General features: G+C 33.0%; 1 protein-coding gene across 2 annotated transcripts; it reads left to right on the top strand.

Annotated features, from left to right (window-relative positions):
• The first annotated feature begins 222 nt into the window (after window positions 1-222).
• On the top strand, window positions 223-15,526 carry LOC106058483 (XK-related protein 6-like). 2 transcript variants are annotated; one of them, XM_056030146.1, is made up of 4 exons: window positions 223-1,239; window positions 1,332-2,459; window positions 6,800-7,008; window positions 7,421-15,526. In XM_056030146.1, the coding sequence occupies exons 2-4, from the start codon at window positions 1,567-1,569 to the stop codon at window positions 8,155-8,157; spliced, it is 1,839 nt and encodes a 612-aa protein (XP_055886121.1). In that variant the 5' UTR covers window positions 223-1,239; window positions 1,332-1,566; the 3' UTR covers window positions 8,158-15,526. The 2 variants fall into 2 exon arrangements, with proteins under 2 accessions (XP_055886121.1, XP_055886122.1); XM_056030147.1 differs by having other exon boundaries at window positions 235-369.
• The last annotated feature ends 1,442 nt before the right edge of the window (window positions 15,527-16,968 follow it).

Below are 16,968 nucleotides of genomic sequence, written 5' to 3'. Positions count from 1 at the left end.
TAATTCATGATTACCATAAATAATTCTAACATAATTTAAAGAAATTATTGTATGATATTTTATATTCTAGAAGCTCAAAATATGAACAGTAATCTTGATTAAAAAACAATGACTTTTGTATCAATAAATTGAATTTATTTATTTATTTTTTAAAGCCGATTGGAAAAAAACAAATTCACGTGCAAATAGTTCTATTACTAAAGTATTGACTTAATGCTGAATGATAGCAGGAGTATTCATTATTAAATTCATGATAGTTTGTAGCCACCTCAAAATATACACTGATAACATTGATGCCTAAACAACTTAGAATTGGAAGAATTCGTAGTCTACCGTCTATAGACTCTAGATCTATATCTATGAATCTATGTATAATACTAATAATAGATCTAGAAGCAGTTTGACTAGTTTATTGTTAGACTTATATTACCGTTTCAATATAGAAAAATTCTAGATAGATACTTAAAGTATTACTTAGGCTTAGGATACTAGTTACTAGATCTAGGTTATACTATAGTACTTATAGGTATCATCATCATGAATCTAGACTTAAATCTAGAATCTAGCTAGACTAACTCACTAAGACTCAAGACTAACTCTAACTCTAGACTAGTGTGTAGTAATACTATAATAAATTACTGTAACTATTAGTATTTAAAGTAGTACTATTAGTTACTATTACAGTACAGTACTACAGTAACAGTACTCTAGTCACATAGTGAATGATAGTGACTCTACTAATGATGACTAATCTACTCTCTAGATAGATTTACTAGATTCTCATTCTAGATCTAGATGACTGAGTCGACTGAGTAGATGATCATGATAGATCTCATCTAGATGAGTAGATCTCCAGCTATCATTCATGTCGTCTATACAGTATAGTGACAGTATGCTCTATTAACTCTACTCTATAGTAAAATATACTGACTAGAAATAGATCTAGATCTATAGTTACACTATAGCAGATCTAGACCTTCACGACAGATCTCAGAATCAGATCAAGACCAAGTCAATCAAGAAATAATCAAGATCATCTGAATTCTGATTGAAATTGTACATGACGTGGTCATATTCAAGATATTGATGAATGATCATAAATTGATAAATTTTCTAGTTTACAATCTACATAATAAATAACAAATGAAAATGAAGGATTGATGATGACAATGTCAATGTTGAGATAGTAGAGCAACATTCACAATGATGATTCATTCAATTGACTTATAGATATATGATGTAAGAATCTAGTCATCTATATTGAATACTGAGTAGTATCTATATACTTATTTATATATATCTAAAAAACTACTTCACTGTTTTTTTTACAGACTGTAACAGACTATGTTCATAATATTTAGATCTAGAATCTAATATGGATGGCTACTTACTAGACTCCTGACTTTAATTTTACTGGAGTTTACTAGAAACCAGATCTTACTAATGTTAATAGCTGCACACAGCCTTGGCTCATTAATAATAATGTTATAGCTATTTTGTTTGAGATAAATTTCTACATACTTTTGGTGCTAAATCAATTCTTTATCAATGTAGTTTACTATAAAAATGTCCTCAAGAGGAGGTCTTCAGTGGCAAAGATCACGTTTAAAGGTAGTTTGGTCAAGACGAAATGATTTCTCAAAAATGAGTGACCATCCCAATGATAAGCTTGAAATGGATCAAGAACTAGATGACAGTTCTAGTGAAGAGGACAATGATTTTAAAGCATGTTTCATTGATAACAAAGATTACCACAATGAAAATGGGATTGGAAGAAATATTGAAAGAGGGAATAAAATTAGGCCAGTTAGATCAACACTATACAATCATAATGGAGCAATAGAAAAACTTGTTTCTTCAGCTGACCATGACATGGACAAAGATTCAAGTGATAGAAACCAAAATGCAGAAATCACCAGTGTCCACATTTTCATAGAAGATGGTAAAGCCATTGAACTTTCAGGAGGTAAAGAAGATGAAGAACAAAATGATTTTGTTGATATGGCACTGTCAAGAGATGGTTTCACGGATAAAACTGATTTGGCCCTAACAAGGGGTTCTGTAGATATCAAGAAATTAAAGATAGCACTTTCTCGACCAGATGTGACCAAAAATTCTGAAACATTTGAACCTCCTGTAAAATTCGGCTGGTTTGATATGCTTATCGGCATTTTATCCATCGCTGTTTTTCTTATTGACATTGGTACTGATATAGAATTGGCAGCTCATTATTTCAGAGACAAAAGTTTTCGCTATGGCATAGTCACTGCAGCGTTAATTATTATACCTTCATTAATCACTTGCTTGTTAGGCCTGCATTGGTATATTATTGATTATAGAAAGGAAAAGCAAGTAGTAGAAAAATTAAAAAGAAACAAAAGGAAGCCTTACAAGATTCCAACCTACATTTGGTTTTTAAGAATCTTCTTCACTTTACTGATGTTCGGACCTGTTGTTAGGTAAGATGATTCACTTTATTTTGGCTTACATTAACTAGTTTATAGAGATATTTTGACTTTCAGAAAAGTCTTGTCTTTAACTTTCCTATTTTGCATCTCTCAAAGTCACAAATCAGTAGCTTTGTAAATTCATTTCACCTCTTTAATTTTCAATTGCATGGAGCATTAGAAGAGAAAAATAAAACTCTGTCCTGTAATTTTTAAAAAATGTCTTTAAAAATTGGTTGTCATTATAACAGGCTAATATATATATACCTTTAAACAAGCTACATTTGTCAACCAACTGAAAAGAATCTATAAAACACAACTGAACTTGTAGCCTTTAATCTTTAGAAAGCTAAATTCTTTGATGCATAAAAGTATTCATTTATATGTTAATTTTCATCAAACAAAGAAAACATAGGACAGATCATGGAGAAGGTCTTTTAGCAATACAAAAGCACATGAATAGCAGAAAAAATTACTTTACCAAACTCAAAAAATATAATATTGAATCAACATTTTGCAAAATTAACACCACCTCAACATCCCTAATAATAGACAGTATCTACAGACTTCCAAATTCGAGTTTCTAAGAGTATATTATATTCAAGAACTATGCAATCAGTTAACTACACTATACTTAAAATAAAAAAGGAGTTTTTTGGATTATGGATGACTTCAATCTATACCTGATATAAATTGAAAAACATTAACCTTTGACCATCACCAGAACTTTCAGGATATACACAGAGTTGCCTACAAGTACGCATCTTGCGTATTTAGTACACAAACGAACACGAAAATACGCGAGTGCGGTTTATCATCTGAAAATACACATTTCCCACTCTAAAGGAAAAAAAATAATTAAAAAAAAAATGATTCTTGATAATATTGTATAGATCTATAGACCAATGCGTCAATGCCTGGAATTGGACTATTCTTATAAATATATATATTATTATATTATATTATTCTTATTCATCGACCATAAGATAGTTTTGTTGTTTTTTTCCTGCGTGATTTAAAATGTTTACTAGATCTAGATCTTACTGATCCAAACAAAGTGGAGTTCCTTTCAATATGTCATTTTATAAATCTCATTCTAGTCTGCATTCCAGTTCTAGATATGAACAGGTGTGTAATAGACTTAGATTTAGACTACTGACTAGATGTAGGTCCAGTCACTCTAGTAGTAGTAGCTCAAGGCTCTAGATCAGGCATGTCAAACTCATTAAGGTGTATGGGCCACATAGAAAACTTACTATGACCTGAGGGGCCACTGCTAAAAATCAGTTGCAAAACAGCCTACTAGTTTTATGTAAATTAGAAATAATACAATAGAATACAATAATTAATGGCATACCTGTCCCTTAGCTAAATTTGAAGTACTATTTGGTAATTAAAAATTACTATGATTACACATTATTTTCTTTGTCCTGATGCTTGACATCTTTTCTGTGATACAAGTTTATTAATGTCTGGTTGAAGTTTGATTGCAACTGACGCTTTCATCACAGATGACAAATTTTGATCAGATAATCTGGAATGGTGAGGGTGTTTTTTGTAGCTTTCATTATGGAAAAGAAATGCTCACAGAGATCAGTGCTTGCAAACATAGCTAGAATTCTGGTTGCAAATTTCCGCAATTCAACGTACCTTTCAGGGTAAATAACTGTCAAATTTTGGCACAGCCAATTCAGTATGCTTCAATTTCAACAAAGAATCTGACTGCTATTCTATCAGCTCTAGTTGCACATTACCAGCAGCTAGGGTTGCACTGGATAGTACTTTTTGATATCGGCCGGAGCCGGATATGACCGGATAGTAAAATTTGATATTCGGCCAAAGCCGAATCTTGTTAATAGCTTGTGTTGCTGAACATTTTACGAAACTGTTAAATAACATACCTATATTGTTTGGTGTTATTTTTTTTTTTATATACCTTATTGTTTTAAACTATGTTACTGATTGATTTATTCCAGCTTAACAGTATTTCTAAAAATCTGTATAGCATGAGTGTGACTGTGTGTATCTAGATGCCACTAACTATAAAGGATGTGTGTAGGAAGGTCAATGTAAATAATGTTAGTATATATTTAACTAGTTACTAATGAAAATCTCTCATAAGTAAAGTGCAATCTGCCTTGTATAGTGGTCGGATGTATGTGTTCATGAATTTCAGACCAACAACCTGGTCAGATATACCTAGTGAGCCTACACATGTAGTCCTAGCGTAGTGTGTATAGTTGTTTGTGTTAACCATCACGCATTGTTTTTTCCTTGAGCAATAGAGTTGGGTGTCAGTCAAAAAAGATAACACATTGGCATGGTCAGTCCAGCATATCGATAAATTATACCCGTCCACTAGATAGAGATCAAGGGTTGTTGTTTTTTTCTTACCTCCAGCATATTGTTTCTTTGTTTGCTAGATCTAACTGCGGTACTATTATTCAATTTATTTTATGCGATTTTAAAATTTACTTTAAGGTTTTCTGTTATTTATTAAGTCAAAAGAATTAAACAATGAAATTAGCTTTCTTTCTAAAGGCTTTAATACAAGGCAAAAAAATACACACACGCAAACATGCACATAGATCTTTATTTTATTTTATTGTGCAAAGAACGTACGTAAGAAAAATTAAATGCAAAGAACGTATGTTAGAAACATCTTCCTTAATTATTACTTATTAATTATTTTATTCGTGGTTTCAGTAATGTTACAAAAGGGAACGATAGTAAGCCTATGGATGTCAGGTGTGTAAAAGTCGTCCTAGCCTGATGCACAGTGGCTAAGTATGCATCTTAAGTTAAAAAAAATAGTAATAACAAGGAGTTAATTGACTGTTTAAATTATTATGAATATCGTTATCAAATCAAGACACTTAACTGCAGAAGTAATATTCAAGTTAGAAAAATTATTTAACCGTAATATTTATTGACAGTGTAATATCCTTTGTTAGCACGTTGTGTTTTTTCATTCTGGCTTAAAAATGGTCAATGTCTATCAATAAATTGGGTGTAAAGGACCAAAGAAATAAAATAAAGAGTTGGAGGTGTTTAGCTCTCCATTTAAAGATAGCCCTGGTCGTGTCTTCTACAAAATAATTAGTTACTGGCTTACTGGGCTATATAATCTCGCGGTTTGTGTTCTGTGTAGCTAAAGGTCACTCATTTAGGTGTGTGTGATCTTTAGTCCAGCTTACTAATTGAGATTTATGTTCAAGTAACTCGGCACACTTGAAAAGGTGTGGCCTCTAGCCCAACCATGTGATTCAGATTTTTCTCCAAATAAGCAAACTCTTAGTCCGGATACCTGTGTAGATGTTTGGCTTGAAGTCCAGTCTACCCCCTAATAAAGATTAACTACTAAATAAACAAACCTAGTTCCCTCGTGTGACCTCTAGACAGTGCTTACGTCCATCGTATCTGACTAGGGGTCACTGTCAATCAATGAACTCAATGTTATGGACTAAACAAATAAAAGGGGGATGGAGTTGTTCATCTGGAAATATACCTAGTTACCTTAGAGGTGTGGCTCTTGTAGTCCAGCTTCACCTAATAAAGATTAACTACTAAGTAAACAAACTCAGTTCCCTCGAAAGGTGTGACCTCTAGAGAGTGTCAATACGCTGACATTAAACCTACGTCCATCGTATTTAACATGTGGTCACCTGCCTATTAAAAAAACTCAATGTGATGGACTAAACAAATAAAAGGGGGTGGGAGTTGTTCATCTCTACCTCTGGAGATTATACCCTCACAGCTAGACAGAGTCTGGTCAGCATGACATAGTCAAGGAATGTAGCATTTTAACATGTTAACTAACCTACTCAAAGGTCAAGACAAATTGAAAAAGTGCGAGCCATTGCTGCTCTGTATGTAAAGCGCATTTATAATGTAAAGTTTCATTTCTATTTATATTAAGTTATTAACACACCTTGTCTTCATAATAAACGATGTTTGGTGCATATTCATAATGGCTCTATTTTTAAGCACATTATTTTGTTTTAATATAAACATTAATACATTCTACAACAGACATTAATGGAACGAGGTCCACTTTATGCATATTAAATAGGTGTACTTTTTACTATCCGGTAGTGATATCTGGCCGGAGCCGATATCGCCGGATAGTAAAATATACCGGATATTCGGCAGAGGCTGGAGCCGGAGCGACTAACCGGTGAGAATGGAGTTACAAACCACAAAAATTCTTGCTCGTATGAAACAAAGTCACGAAAACAGTCATTGAAAGCATATCTGCTAACGATTCCAGGTGTAAGACATATTCACCAAATATCGCAGCCGTATTTAATCTTTTTAGTTCCTGATACGTTGAGAATTTGCATTTATTTCAGAGTTGTGGAGTATTTGTACTGTGGAGTTAAAAGTCAGAATAAAAGGCTAACACCTAAAGAGAGAAAACGATTTTACAGATTCATGATGTATGAAGATGTTGACAGCTGCCTTCTTCGCATTTTTGAAAGTTTCTTAGAATCAGCCCCCCAGTTGACATGGCAGCTGTACATTGCTATTGAGTCCAAACCAAAAGAGGATGCTGTTGGCTGTAAGTAGTGTGTTCTGTTTTAATGCAGTATTTGTAAGCCACTTTAATGAAGTTCAAAGAGTCAGTACAAATAAAATTAACTATATCAAGAAAAAGAAGTTTTTTTTGTTGTTTTAAATATTTTTTTTTAAGAATTTAAAAGCTGTTTCTTTTTACCTTTGAGACATTTAAAAATCAAGACTTAATGATATTGATTGAGTATTATTTCAAGTATCATTTCTTATGTCTCTTCAAAAAACGCTAGTTCTCTTTCAGAACCAAGAAAGAAAAGTGAAGCTCACAATTTATCCTTTTCTTTAAAAAATGTCTAATAAAACATGGCATTCAATTATTATTAACTTGAAACAAGCTTTTAAAACTACTTTGCCTTGCTTATCTTTCACATATATTGTATCGATATTTTTTTTTCTAGCTTCTATTCGAGTCATTGCCTTGTTGTCATCCTGGGGAAGTCTGGCCATATCACTTATGTCCTACCAAAAGTCTCTTCGTAATTCTCATGAAGAGAAAGCTAAGATGAGCCTGATCAGCCTTCCTTTCTACTTTATATGGAGAGCTAGTGAGATTGGAGGAAGAGTTTTGTGCATTGCTATGTTTGCCTCTGCTTTCGACTTGTGGGTGTTTGGTCCTCTTGTGTTCCACTGGGTCTTCATGTCTGGATGGCTTATCTTACAGAGGACAGCATTCTACAAGAACAAATGCTTGGAGAAAGTCTTCAACATAATCTGTGGGTATGTAATGGTGTTCTGCTTTTTAAATCTGCGTGAGGGTCAGACCAGATTCAGAGTGATTCTGTTTTATTTTATTGTTTATGTGGAGAACTTCTTCATGCTAGCCCTCTGGTTTCGCTTCACTCAAGACCTTGGCGCTTGGTTTCATCTTGGAGGTTTCATTACTGTGATGCTGCTGTTTCTTGTGCATGTAGTTTTCCAGCTGGTGTACTATCGCTTCTTTCATCCCACAAAGGACATCAAGCTATGCTTGCCCTGTGACAGATATGTCATTTACAGCTCTATATGTCATGACATCACAGAACCTAGAGGACCAGAAACTAGAGAGAGCTACACAGTTGCAGAGGTTATTGTTGATAACAACACTTCTGATAGAAGACAAAGCAGTTCTAAAAGCTCACACACTTCTATGGTGTAGACTTATGGATTGGACATTGGAATATAATAAAGTGTGAATTTTTTATATTTTGTATCAGAAACATCTTGAATAATTTTTACTACTGATCACAACATTATTTGTAAAGGCATTTATTTATTTAACACTTAGAATTTAGATACCGGTAAAAATAAATATTATTTATCATTTTGCTAAACACTTTTTTTAATGTTAGCTTTTTCATCAATCAATTTATTGTCAAACTTTTTGCTATGGGCTGAAATTGAAATAAAATTGTTATAATGTATTTATTCTATGAAAACTTGCTGACCATATTTACAAAATAATGATAAGGAGTGTCATAAAATGGTTTTATCATTTAAGACATTGATTATTTGAATCAAGAGTTAAAAAAAAAAATTAAAAAAAAAATTGTTTTCACTGATTCATATAGTTTGTTAAAGGGCAGCGAATAGCACATCAGACTTTTCTAGTTTAGTAGACTTGCATTCAACATTAGCACATCAGACTTTTCTAGTTTAGTAGACTTGCATTCAACATTAGCACATCAGACTTTTCTAGTTTAGTAGACTTGCATTCAACATTAGCACATCAGACTTTTCTAGTTTAGTAGACTTGCATTCAACATTAGCACATCAGACTTTTCTAGTTTAGTAGACTTGCATTCAACATTAGCACATCAGACTTTTCTAATTTAGTAGACTTGCATTCAACATAACATTATTTTAAACATTAAATTAACATTTAGATTTATTATCTAATAGTGCATTTAAAATCATGAATAACAAACACAGTCGCTCAATTATCTACTTGCCTACATAAAACTAATAATATTGATAAGAAACCACATCTTATTTGTTCCATTTGCCTATGTTACATGATGATGGAGTTGCTTCTAAAGAGTACCCCATGTCATGAATCTATTAATTTATTTTTGGGTTTAAAAGAATATTTTTCTTTGTCTGCTTACAAAGCCGTGCCTAATCATTTGTCATCCTCTATTTTTTAAAAATCTTTTGGCCAACATACACAATGAATGAACTAATATTGTTTATGTCTATTATTGTATTGCTTCAGTTGTCACTGCTCTTTTGAACTAATATTTAAGTTGCTTTTTGTTTCATCAGTTTTTCAAACCTAGTCAATGAGAGAAACTAATGGCATAAACTCAGATTTTGAAGAGTTTGAAAAGTTTCCGGTGTAGATAGAAAAGTGTTGTGTTAAATGTTACAATTCACTTTCAACTTGTCCTATTGAGTTTTATTCAAGTGTTCTCACTATATATGTTGTGTCTATTAATGTAGAATGCTTGAAAAGATCATGGTTACAATGGCTACTTTATTAGTTACTGTATTTATACATACATATTTACATATCTTAATTCATGACCAAATTGAACAGTGTTTCTTTTGTGCAATACCAATTTATTTAGCACTGTTGACATTCTGAATGTCTATTTTCCTTTTTATTTGGTTTGTGGAAAATTGTATGCATCAGTTATTGAATAGAATTGATATATACAGTTAATTATGTATTGTATTTTATTTTAATACTTAGACACTATTTTGTACAATTCTCAGAAACAATGAGTACAGTGTTAACATTTACATATCTTTTGATTATTTTTTATTTATGTGTATGCTAGTATCCTATGAGCAGTGCACTCAATGTGGCAAAAACTGTTGGCATTCAGTTTATAGTTGTATTAAGTCACAGCAAGGAAACTAACCACAAGTTTTCAGCCTTCCCTGTGCTACTGAAGACTAAAGTAAGAGTGTTGATCCAGAATATTTTTTTTTTCAGAAAGTTTCATAATTGGCTAAACTATGTGTCTTCTTAACTAGGATATTTAACACATACATAGGTATTCAACTCACTTTTTTAGACTGGCTGGTCTCTTAGTATGTGATAATTAAAACCAAGCAGTAAACTAGACTAAGTACATTTCATTGGTCTTTCAAATAATTGGTTGATATATATCTTAGCATAATTAAATAATGTTTGAATTTGAAAAGGTTTTCTTGTTTACAGAAATGTTTGTAAAATGTTGGCTAGGTCTTAACAATTTTCTAATATTTGAATAACAAAATCTGCTGAAAATAATTTTTGAATTCTCAAAATATCATTTAATCAAGGTCACTTCTGAATTGAACCAACTGAAAAAAAAATTGTTTTGGTCTTTTGGATGTAACAAAATGTTGTTGAACTTGTTAGATCTATGACTTCTATGACTGAGATAATAACATGCTGATTTATAGACCTTATGGCTGAATGATAATACTACTGGTAATTGTGTAAATAAAAATAATTCAGTCTCATCAACAATTTCTTGAATTAACTTTTGTGCAGAGACAATATGTGAAGTCAAATATTTCTCTAGAGAAAGTAAATGGTTTCTGTGCAATGAGCCTTGGGAAAGTTGGATTTGATTCAAGAGTTTTACAATGCAGTAGTATTGTCTAGATATAATCTGTAAACTAGCATTGTCAAATAGAAGTCTATTTTTTTAAAACAAAAAATAAGTATAAAAATATTTAGTATGCATCATGGTTTGCTTATTTTAGGTCATTTGGGAAATGATGAAAGTTGATGGTCATCATCATGTATCTTGTAGTTATGAAATTCAAAATCTGTGCAAAATGATGTAACCAAACATTATTTTTTTTTATGTAAATGTGTTTTTAGAGTACCAGAAAAGACAGATTCATCTCATAGCATTATTATCAAATCCTCAGTGTATAACTTAATTTAAATCAGTTCATTGAATCCAAAAGTTGTAATCTTTTATTTGAACTGAAACATTCAACATTTGTTCAGATCATTGAGAGAGATTTTTTGTTAAGAACGTAAAACAAATATTAAATTAAAATGAAATTATAAATTGAATGAATGATTTAAAATTCTGTTCATAATATAAATAGTAGTAGCTACATACAGAGCAGTCTAGGTAGTGATGCACTGTAAGGTAGGGGGTAGAACTCGTTTCCTGTTGATTCCTATATACATTAAATAACTAGATAGTCCAAAGTGTTAAGAGAAAACAATGGGTTTGATCATCTCTCAACATAAAATGACTTTTTAATTGATAAAAACTTGCACTGTGAATATTAATTTGGCTACAAATTTCTATTCAGTAGTTTGATATGAAAGTACATATATAAATATTAGCTCTAACTGTAAGCCTAAATCTGGCTGTGTTCAGTTTGTATGTGTACAGTAACAGTTTCATACTTTTAGTTTACACTTGTTTGTCATTGTCAATGAATTGTAACAATTACATGCTCCATCTAACTTTAGTGAGGACATTTACATTTGGCACTAATGTTATTTGTGAGGACATTTACATTTGGCACTAATGTTATTTGTGAGGACATTTACATTTGGCACTAAATGTTCTTAACTCAATAAAGTGATGACATTCCTAGACTTCTTGCAATTTGTGAGGATTAGTTTTAACAAATATTTTTTTAATGTAGAGAATGATCCTAGACATTGTGTTTTTGTAATTGCTCTATATCCTATTTTTTTACAATTTGCTTGTTTCATTTCTAGAATTGAATGCATTCCTTTAAAATGTTATATCCACAGTTGTGTCATATTTTGTTTTCAGTTCTTGTAGAAGTGTACATTTTATTATGTTTTTCCTTTTATTATTTTAATGCATTCCTTTGAGTTCTGACATTTTGTTTTTTTGTCATTACTTATTTATCTGATTAGACCACATATCTTTCTACTTGAATGAGTTTATTGCTCAACATAAAATCGTAGACAGTGTTTCATGTAGCTCTATGCTTCCTGTGATATTAGATTTTTTATTTGGTCTTTTTAAATACTTTGTAAATTTACTAGCTTTTCTTACTGTAAATTATTTGTAACTTTTCAAAGATATTACGCTGGAGCAGTATTTTGATAGTTGTAAAAAAAAACAACCTGTCTTTCACATTATTCTAATGGTTAGGCCTACTATCAATCCGATGATCACCTATTGTTAAAAATAAAAAATATTTTTAGATCAAATTAAATTGCTCATGACCTTGTTGAATATTGTATTGATATTTCCAAATTTCATTCAACTTTCACATTTTTTTACTTGCATCAGGTCACATTCTAAATAAATGGAAGAGTGGGGTGGAAGTAGGTCAAATAAATGGAAGAGTGGGGTGGAAGTAGGTCAAATAAATGTACAAATTATCATTCCTGTTCTTCTTGTGTTTAGATGTGAAGACTCTTTACTGGTAGCTGAGGGTTTTTGCTTTGAGTTATCTCATAGTCTGAAATTGAAATTTAAGGATTTCAACACTTTTTCTATGGCTGTAAAGCAAATCCTCCCATTCACCTACACTGACATTATCTGAGACATCAAATGAAGACATTTGCATTGATCTTCATCTATAACCACATGCTTTTTATATTTTGTTTACCTCCTTTAGTCCTAGAATTACTATGGTTCAATTTGTGGAGCATTTTTTCATGTGACTAGGGCCACTATTCTGAAGAGACATTCCCTTTCAAATACAAGCCAGGTTAGGGTGGCATTTGCTTTTGTGGTAGAGGAACCAGTCATTTTTTGTTAGGCTTTTTTTTTGTCCAGTGCTGAGGCCACTTCCTTTTCACTGTTGATAGCTTTCTTTGACACTTCTCTCCACATATAGCAGTCTAGGGCTATGTCTGCTCAACAGTTGAAGCAGCCTTAGGGAATTCACTTTTTAATCTCTTCTAGGGACAGGTCAATCTAGGTTTGTGGAATACAAGTAATAGAATTCATGCACAACATTTATCTTGTTTTCATCAATGAAAATGGAAGTTGTAGTTCTTTGTGCTAAACCTTGCAGAACTAACCCACAAGCCACAATCACATTAATTAGGGAGCACTTAGACTCCCTGTCCAATTGCAAAGTCTGAGGAAATCTAATGCATTCACTTGGTTAGGGAAAGTCTACAATAAATAAATCTATATGTAACTGTGTAGGCTTCTGTATACCAAATAACCCTCTCCACTGTTAGCTAAAGGCAGGGAGTAACAAATGGAGTATTATTAGAGCTATGAAAACAAAAATGAAATTGCACACTTGGACTTTGTTGGATTTAATATGGTTAGCTATTTAGTGTGTCACTTTAGCAACATGGATTTATCCCTGCTGCTCTTCTGGGGCAAAAAAGTGTAATTAGCATATTTCTTGAAGGAATGTGAGTGATCAATTTCCAATTTGAAATAGGTTGTGAATTAGCTTTGTACTCTTTGTTCTAAGCTTTGAAAAGATGTTACAAAATGTACTTGTTTCTTTTTCAGGCTCAAATAACTCTCAACAATATTCAACTGGTAATAGGGGATAGAAACTTTGATAGTAATCCTAAGAACTTTTAAAAATAACTTTAAAATGAGCATTGGGCTTTCTTTAGAAGTGGCTGGTCTTCTTAGAATTTATATGGAGACACAAAAAATTATCTTTAGAGGTTTAAGATGACTGGTCCATTATCTGAGATGAACTGCACAGTTGTTTCCAGATCCTGCAGCTCTATATAAAGTCTTTCTTCTATAATTATAAATAGGGTGCCATATTTCATTTCTTGGCTTCCACTGTTTGTAGATTCAGACGTTTTTATGGTTATTTAGAAATACAGTTAGTCTAATGCATTAGTTAGCTAAATATGTATTTTTAACTAACAAGAAATATTCCCTTTAGTGATGAGATTCTCCTTCATTTTTGTTGTAATCAAGAACATGGTGTGCTTATTGCCTTTTTTTGACCAACTGATAAGTGTCCATTCAGGTAAGTCTAAGTAGCCCAGGGTCTGACTAGAATGCCCTTGTTGACCATCTGATGAGTGTCCATACAGTCTGACTAGAATGTCTTTGTTGACTAACTGATCAGTATCCATACAGGTCTAAGTACCCCAATGTCTGACTAGAATGCCTTTGTTGACCAACTGGTCAGTATCCATACAGGTCTAAGTAGCCCAGTGTCTGACTAGAATGTCTTGGTTGACCAACTGATGAGTGTCCATACAGGTCTTAGTAGCCCAGTGTCTGACTAGAATGCCTTGATGCTGAGCAAGCATTCAGATATTTTGTTTCAAACTTGGGCTTCAGGTTCAATGGCATTCTAAACATATACAATGAAATAATCCCAAGACAGCTTTGAAGTCCATTATTGAATCTACAACTAACCATGTTTTGTATTACAATAGTATCTTCATCCCCAAACTTTGATAAAAACATTTAATAGATATTTAAATTGGACAATGTTATTTATGTCAGCTAGCGCCTACATAACAACGAATTCACACAAGTTAAATGCTGAGGTTATTCATTGCTCAAATTTGTGTTCTCCATTTAAACATGAATTTGTTTCAGTGACTGGTTACTAGGGCATTCACTATTTGATATTTGAACATTTTAAGTTTTAAATTTGCTATGTAATCATTTGATTAAAGTTTTAAAAATTTGACAATTATTTATGATGAGTTGTCACATTTATATTACTTTTTTTTTTTCTACAAAATTAGTTTTATAAAATTTATTTAGATGTTGGTTGTGGGAAGTTTGGACTAGGTTAAAATAATGTTCAATTTAAAACTAAAAAATATTTGTAATGCATTTAATGTTTTATTTTGTCAAGAATATTCTTTCAGTGTTTGTTTGAAAATAACAACCTTTTTAATTAGAAAACTTAACTAACTTCTTTTTCAAAGGTTTTTGATGTAGAGATTTCTCAAATTTAGAACATAGATGAAAGATGTACAGTTTAATGTAGTTTTCATAGTTTCTACACGTTGTGTTCTTTTGATGTTTTTTTTTTCCCTAACAAGTGTCTTGGTAAAATACTTCTATGCCCCATTGTTTGTGTCAATTTCTAATTTTGAGACGGAATGGGATTCAGTGTTGTCACTTAGAAGTATAGAAAAGATGTCCATTTTTAGGGAAGAGGGGATTGCAATAACTATGCACTGATGGTGCAATTGTATATTATAGTTTAAAACTAAAATCAAGGGTAACAACTTATTAAAGATCAGCCAAAATGTGGGTACATTAATATACATTGGACTTATTCATTTTTTTAAAAATTGCCATGAATGTCCTGTTATAAATATAATATACTGAAACACTTTTAAAAGCTTAGAAAATCATGTTTAGATTTTATTATCATTTCTGAATAGAGTAATGATTGTAATGCAATCAAAGGTGAACAGCACACAACTTTTAAAAACATTCCTTGCGTTGTCATTCAATAGATTGAACTCTACCATTGAAAGTAGCATAGAAATGTTGTTGTGGTGCTTCTATTTCCTAACTTAAATTGCACTGTTCATTGTTTATAGTCAACTATTTTTGTAAGAATTGTAAAAAATAAAATGGGTGATGTTTAATTAATAAACTGCTTGACCACTATTGATTTGTTCTAGTACATTTCTTGTATCTCATGTATTAAACTATTTGTCTGCAAGAGATTGTTTTTTTTAAATTTTCCTTTTAACAAAGATTTTGAAGGACATTTAGTTGTAGTCAGCATTTTGTTGTGAAGGTTTTGAGACTTGTATTGCTAGCAGTGTACAGGATGTTGGTGAGAGACTAGCAGTGTACAGGATGTTGTTGAGAGACTTGACTAGCAGTGTACAGGATGTTGGTGAGAGACTAGCAGTGTACAGGATGTTGGTGAGAGACTAGCAGTGTACAGGATGTTGGTGAGAGACTTGACTAGCAGTGTACAGGATGTTGGTGAGAGACTTGACTAGCAGTGTACAGGATGTTGTTGAGAGACTTGACTAGCAGTGTACAGGATGTTGGTGAGAGACTTGACTAGCAGTGTACAGGATGTTGGTGAGAGACTTGACTAGCAGTGTACAGGATGTTGGTGAGAGGCTAGCACTGTACAGGATGTTGGTGAGAGACTAGCAGTGTACAGGATGTTGGTGAGAGACTTGACTAGCAGTGTACAGGATGTTGGTGAGAGACTAGCAGTGTACAGGATGTTGGTGAGAGACTTGACTAGCAGTGTACAGGATGTTGGTGAGAGACTAGCAGTGTACAGGATGTTGGTGAGAGACTTGACTAGCAGTGTACAGGATGTTGGTGAGAGACTAGCAGTGTACAGGATGTTGGTGAGAGACTAGCAGTGTACAGGATGTTGGTGAGAGACTAGCAGTGTACAGGATGTTGGTGAGAGACTTGACTAGCAGTGTACAGGATGTTGGTGAGAGACTTGACTAGCAGTGTACAGGATGTTGGTGAGAGACTTGACTAGCAGTGTACAGGATGTTGGTGAGAGACTTGACTAGCAGTGTACAGGATGTTGGTGAGAGACTAGCAGTGTACAGGATGTTGGTGAGAGACTAGCAGTGTACAGGATGTTGGTGAGAGACTTGACTAGCAGTGTACAGGATGTTGTTGAGAGACTTGACTAGCAGTGTACAGGATGTTGGTGAGAGACTAACAGTGTACAGGATGTTGGTGAGAGACTTAACTAGCAGTGCACAGGATGTTGGTGAGAGGCTAACAGTGTACAGGATGTTGGTGAGAGACAAGCAGTGTACAGGATGTTGGTGAGAGACTAGCAGTGTACAGGATGTTGGTGAGAGACTAGCAGTGTACAGGATGTTGGTGAGAGACTTGACTAGCAGTGTACAGGATGTTGGTGAGAGACTTGACTAGCAGTGTACAGGATGTTGGTGAGAGACTTGACTAGCAGTGTACAGGATGTTGGTGAGAGGCTAGCACTGTACAGGATGTTGGTGAGAGACTTGACTAGCAGTGTACAGGATGTTGGTGAGAGACTTGACTAGCAGTGTACAGGATGTTGGTGAGAGACTAGCAGTGTACAGGATGTTGGTGAG

This window comes from Biomphalaria glabrata, chromosome 5 (assembly GCF_947242115.1).
Source record: "Biomphalaria glabrata chromosome 5, xgBioGlab47.1, whole genome shotgun sequence".
NCBI classification, from domain to species: domain Eukaryota; kingdom Metazoa; phylum Mollusca; class Gastropoda; family Planorbidae; genus Biomphalaria; species Biomphalaria glabrata.
This window is presented reverse-complemented; position numbering and strand designations above follow the sequence as displayed.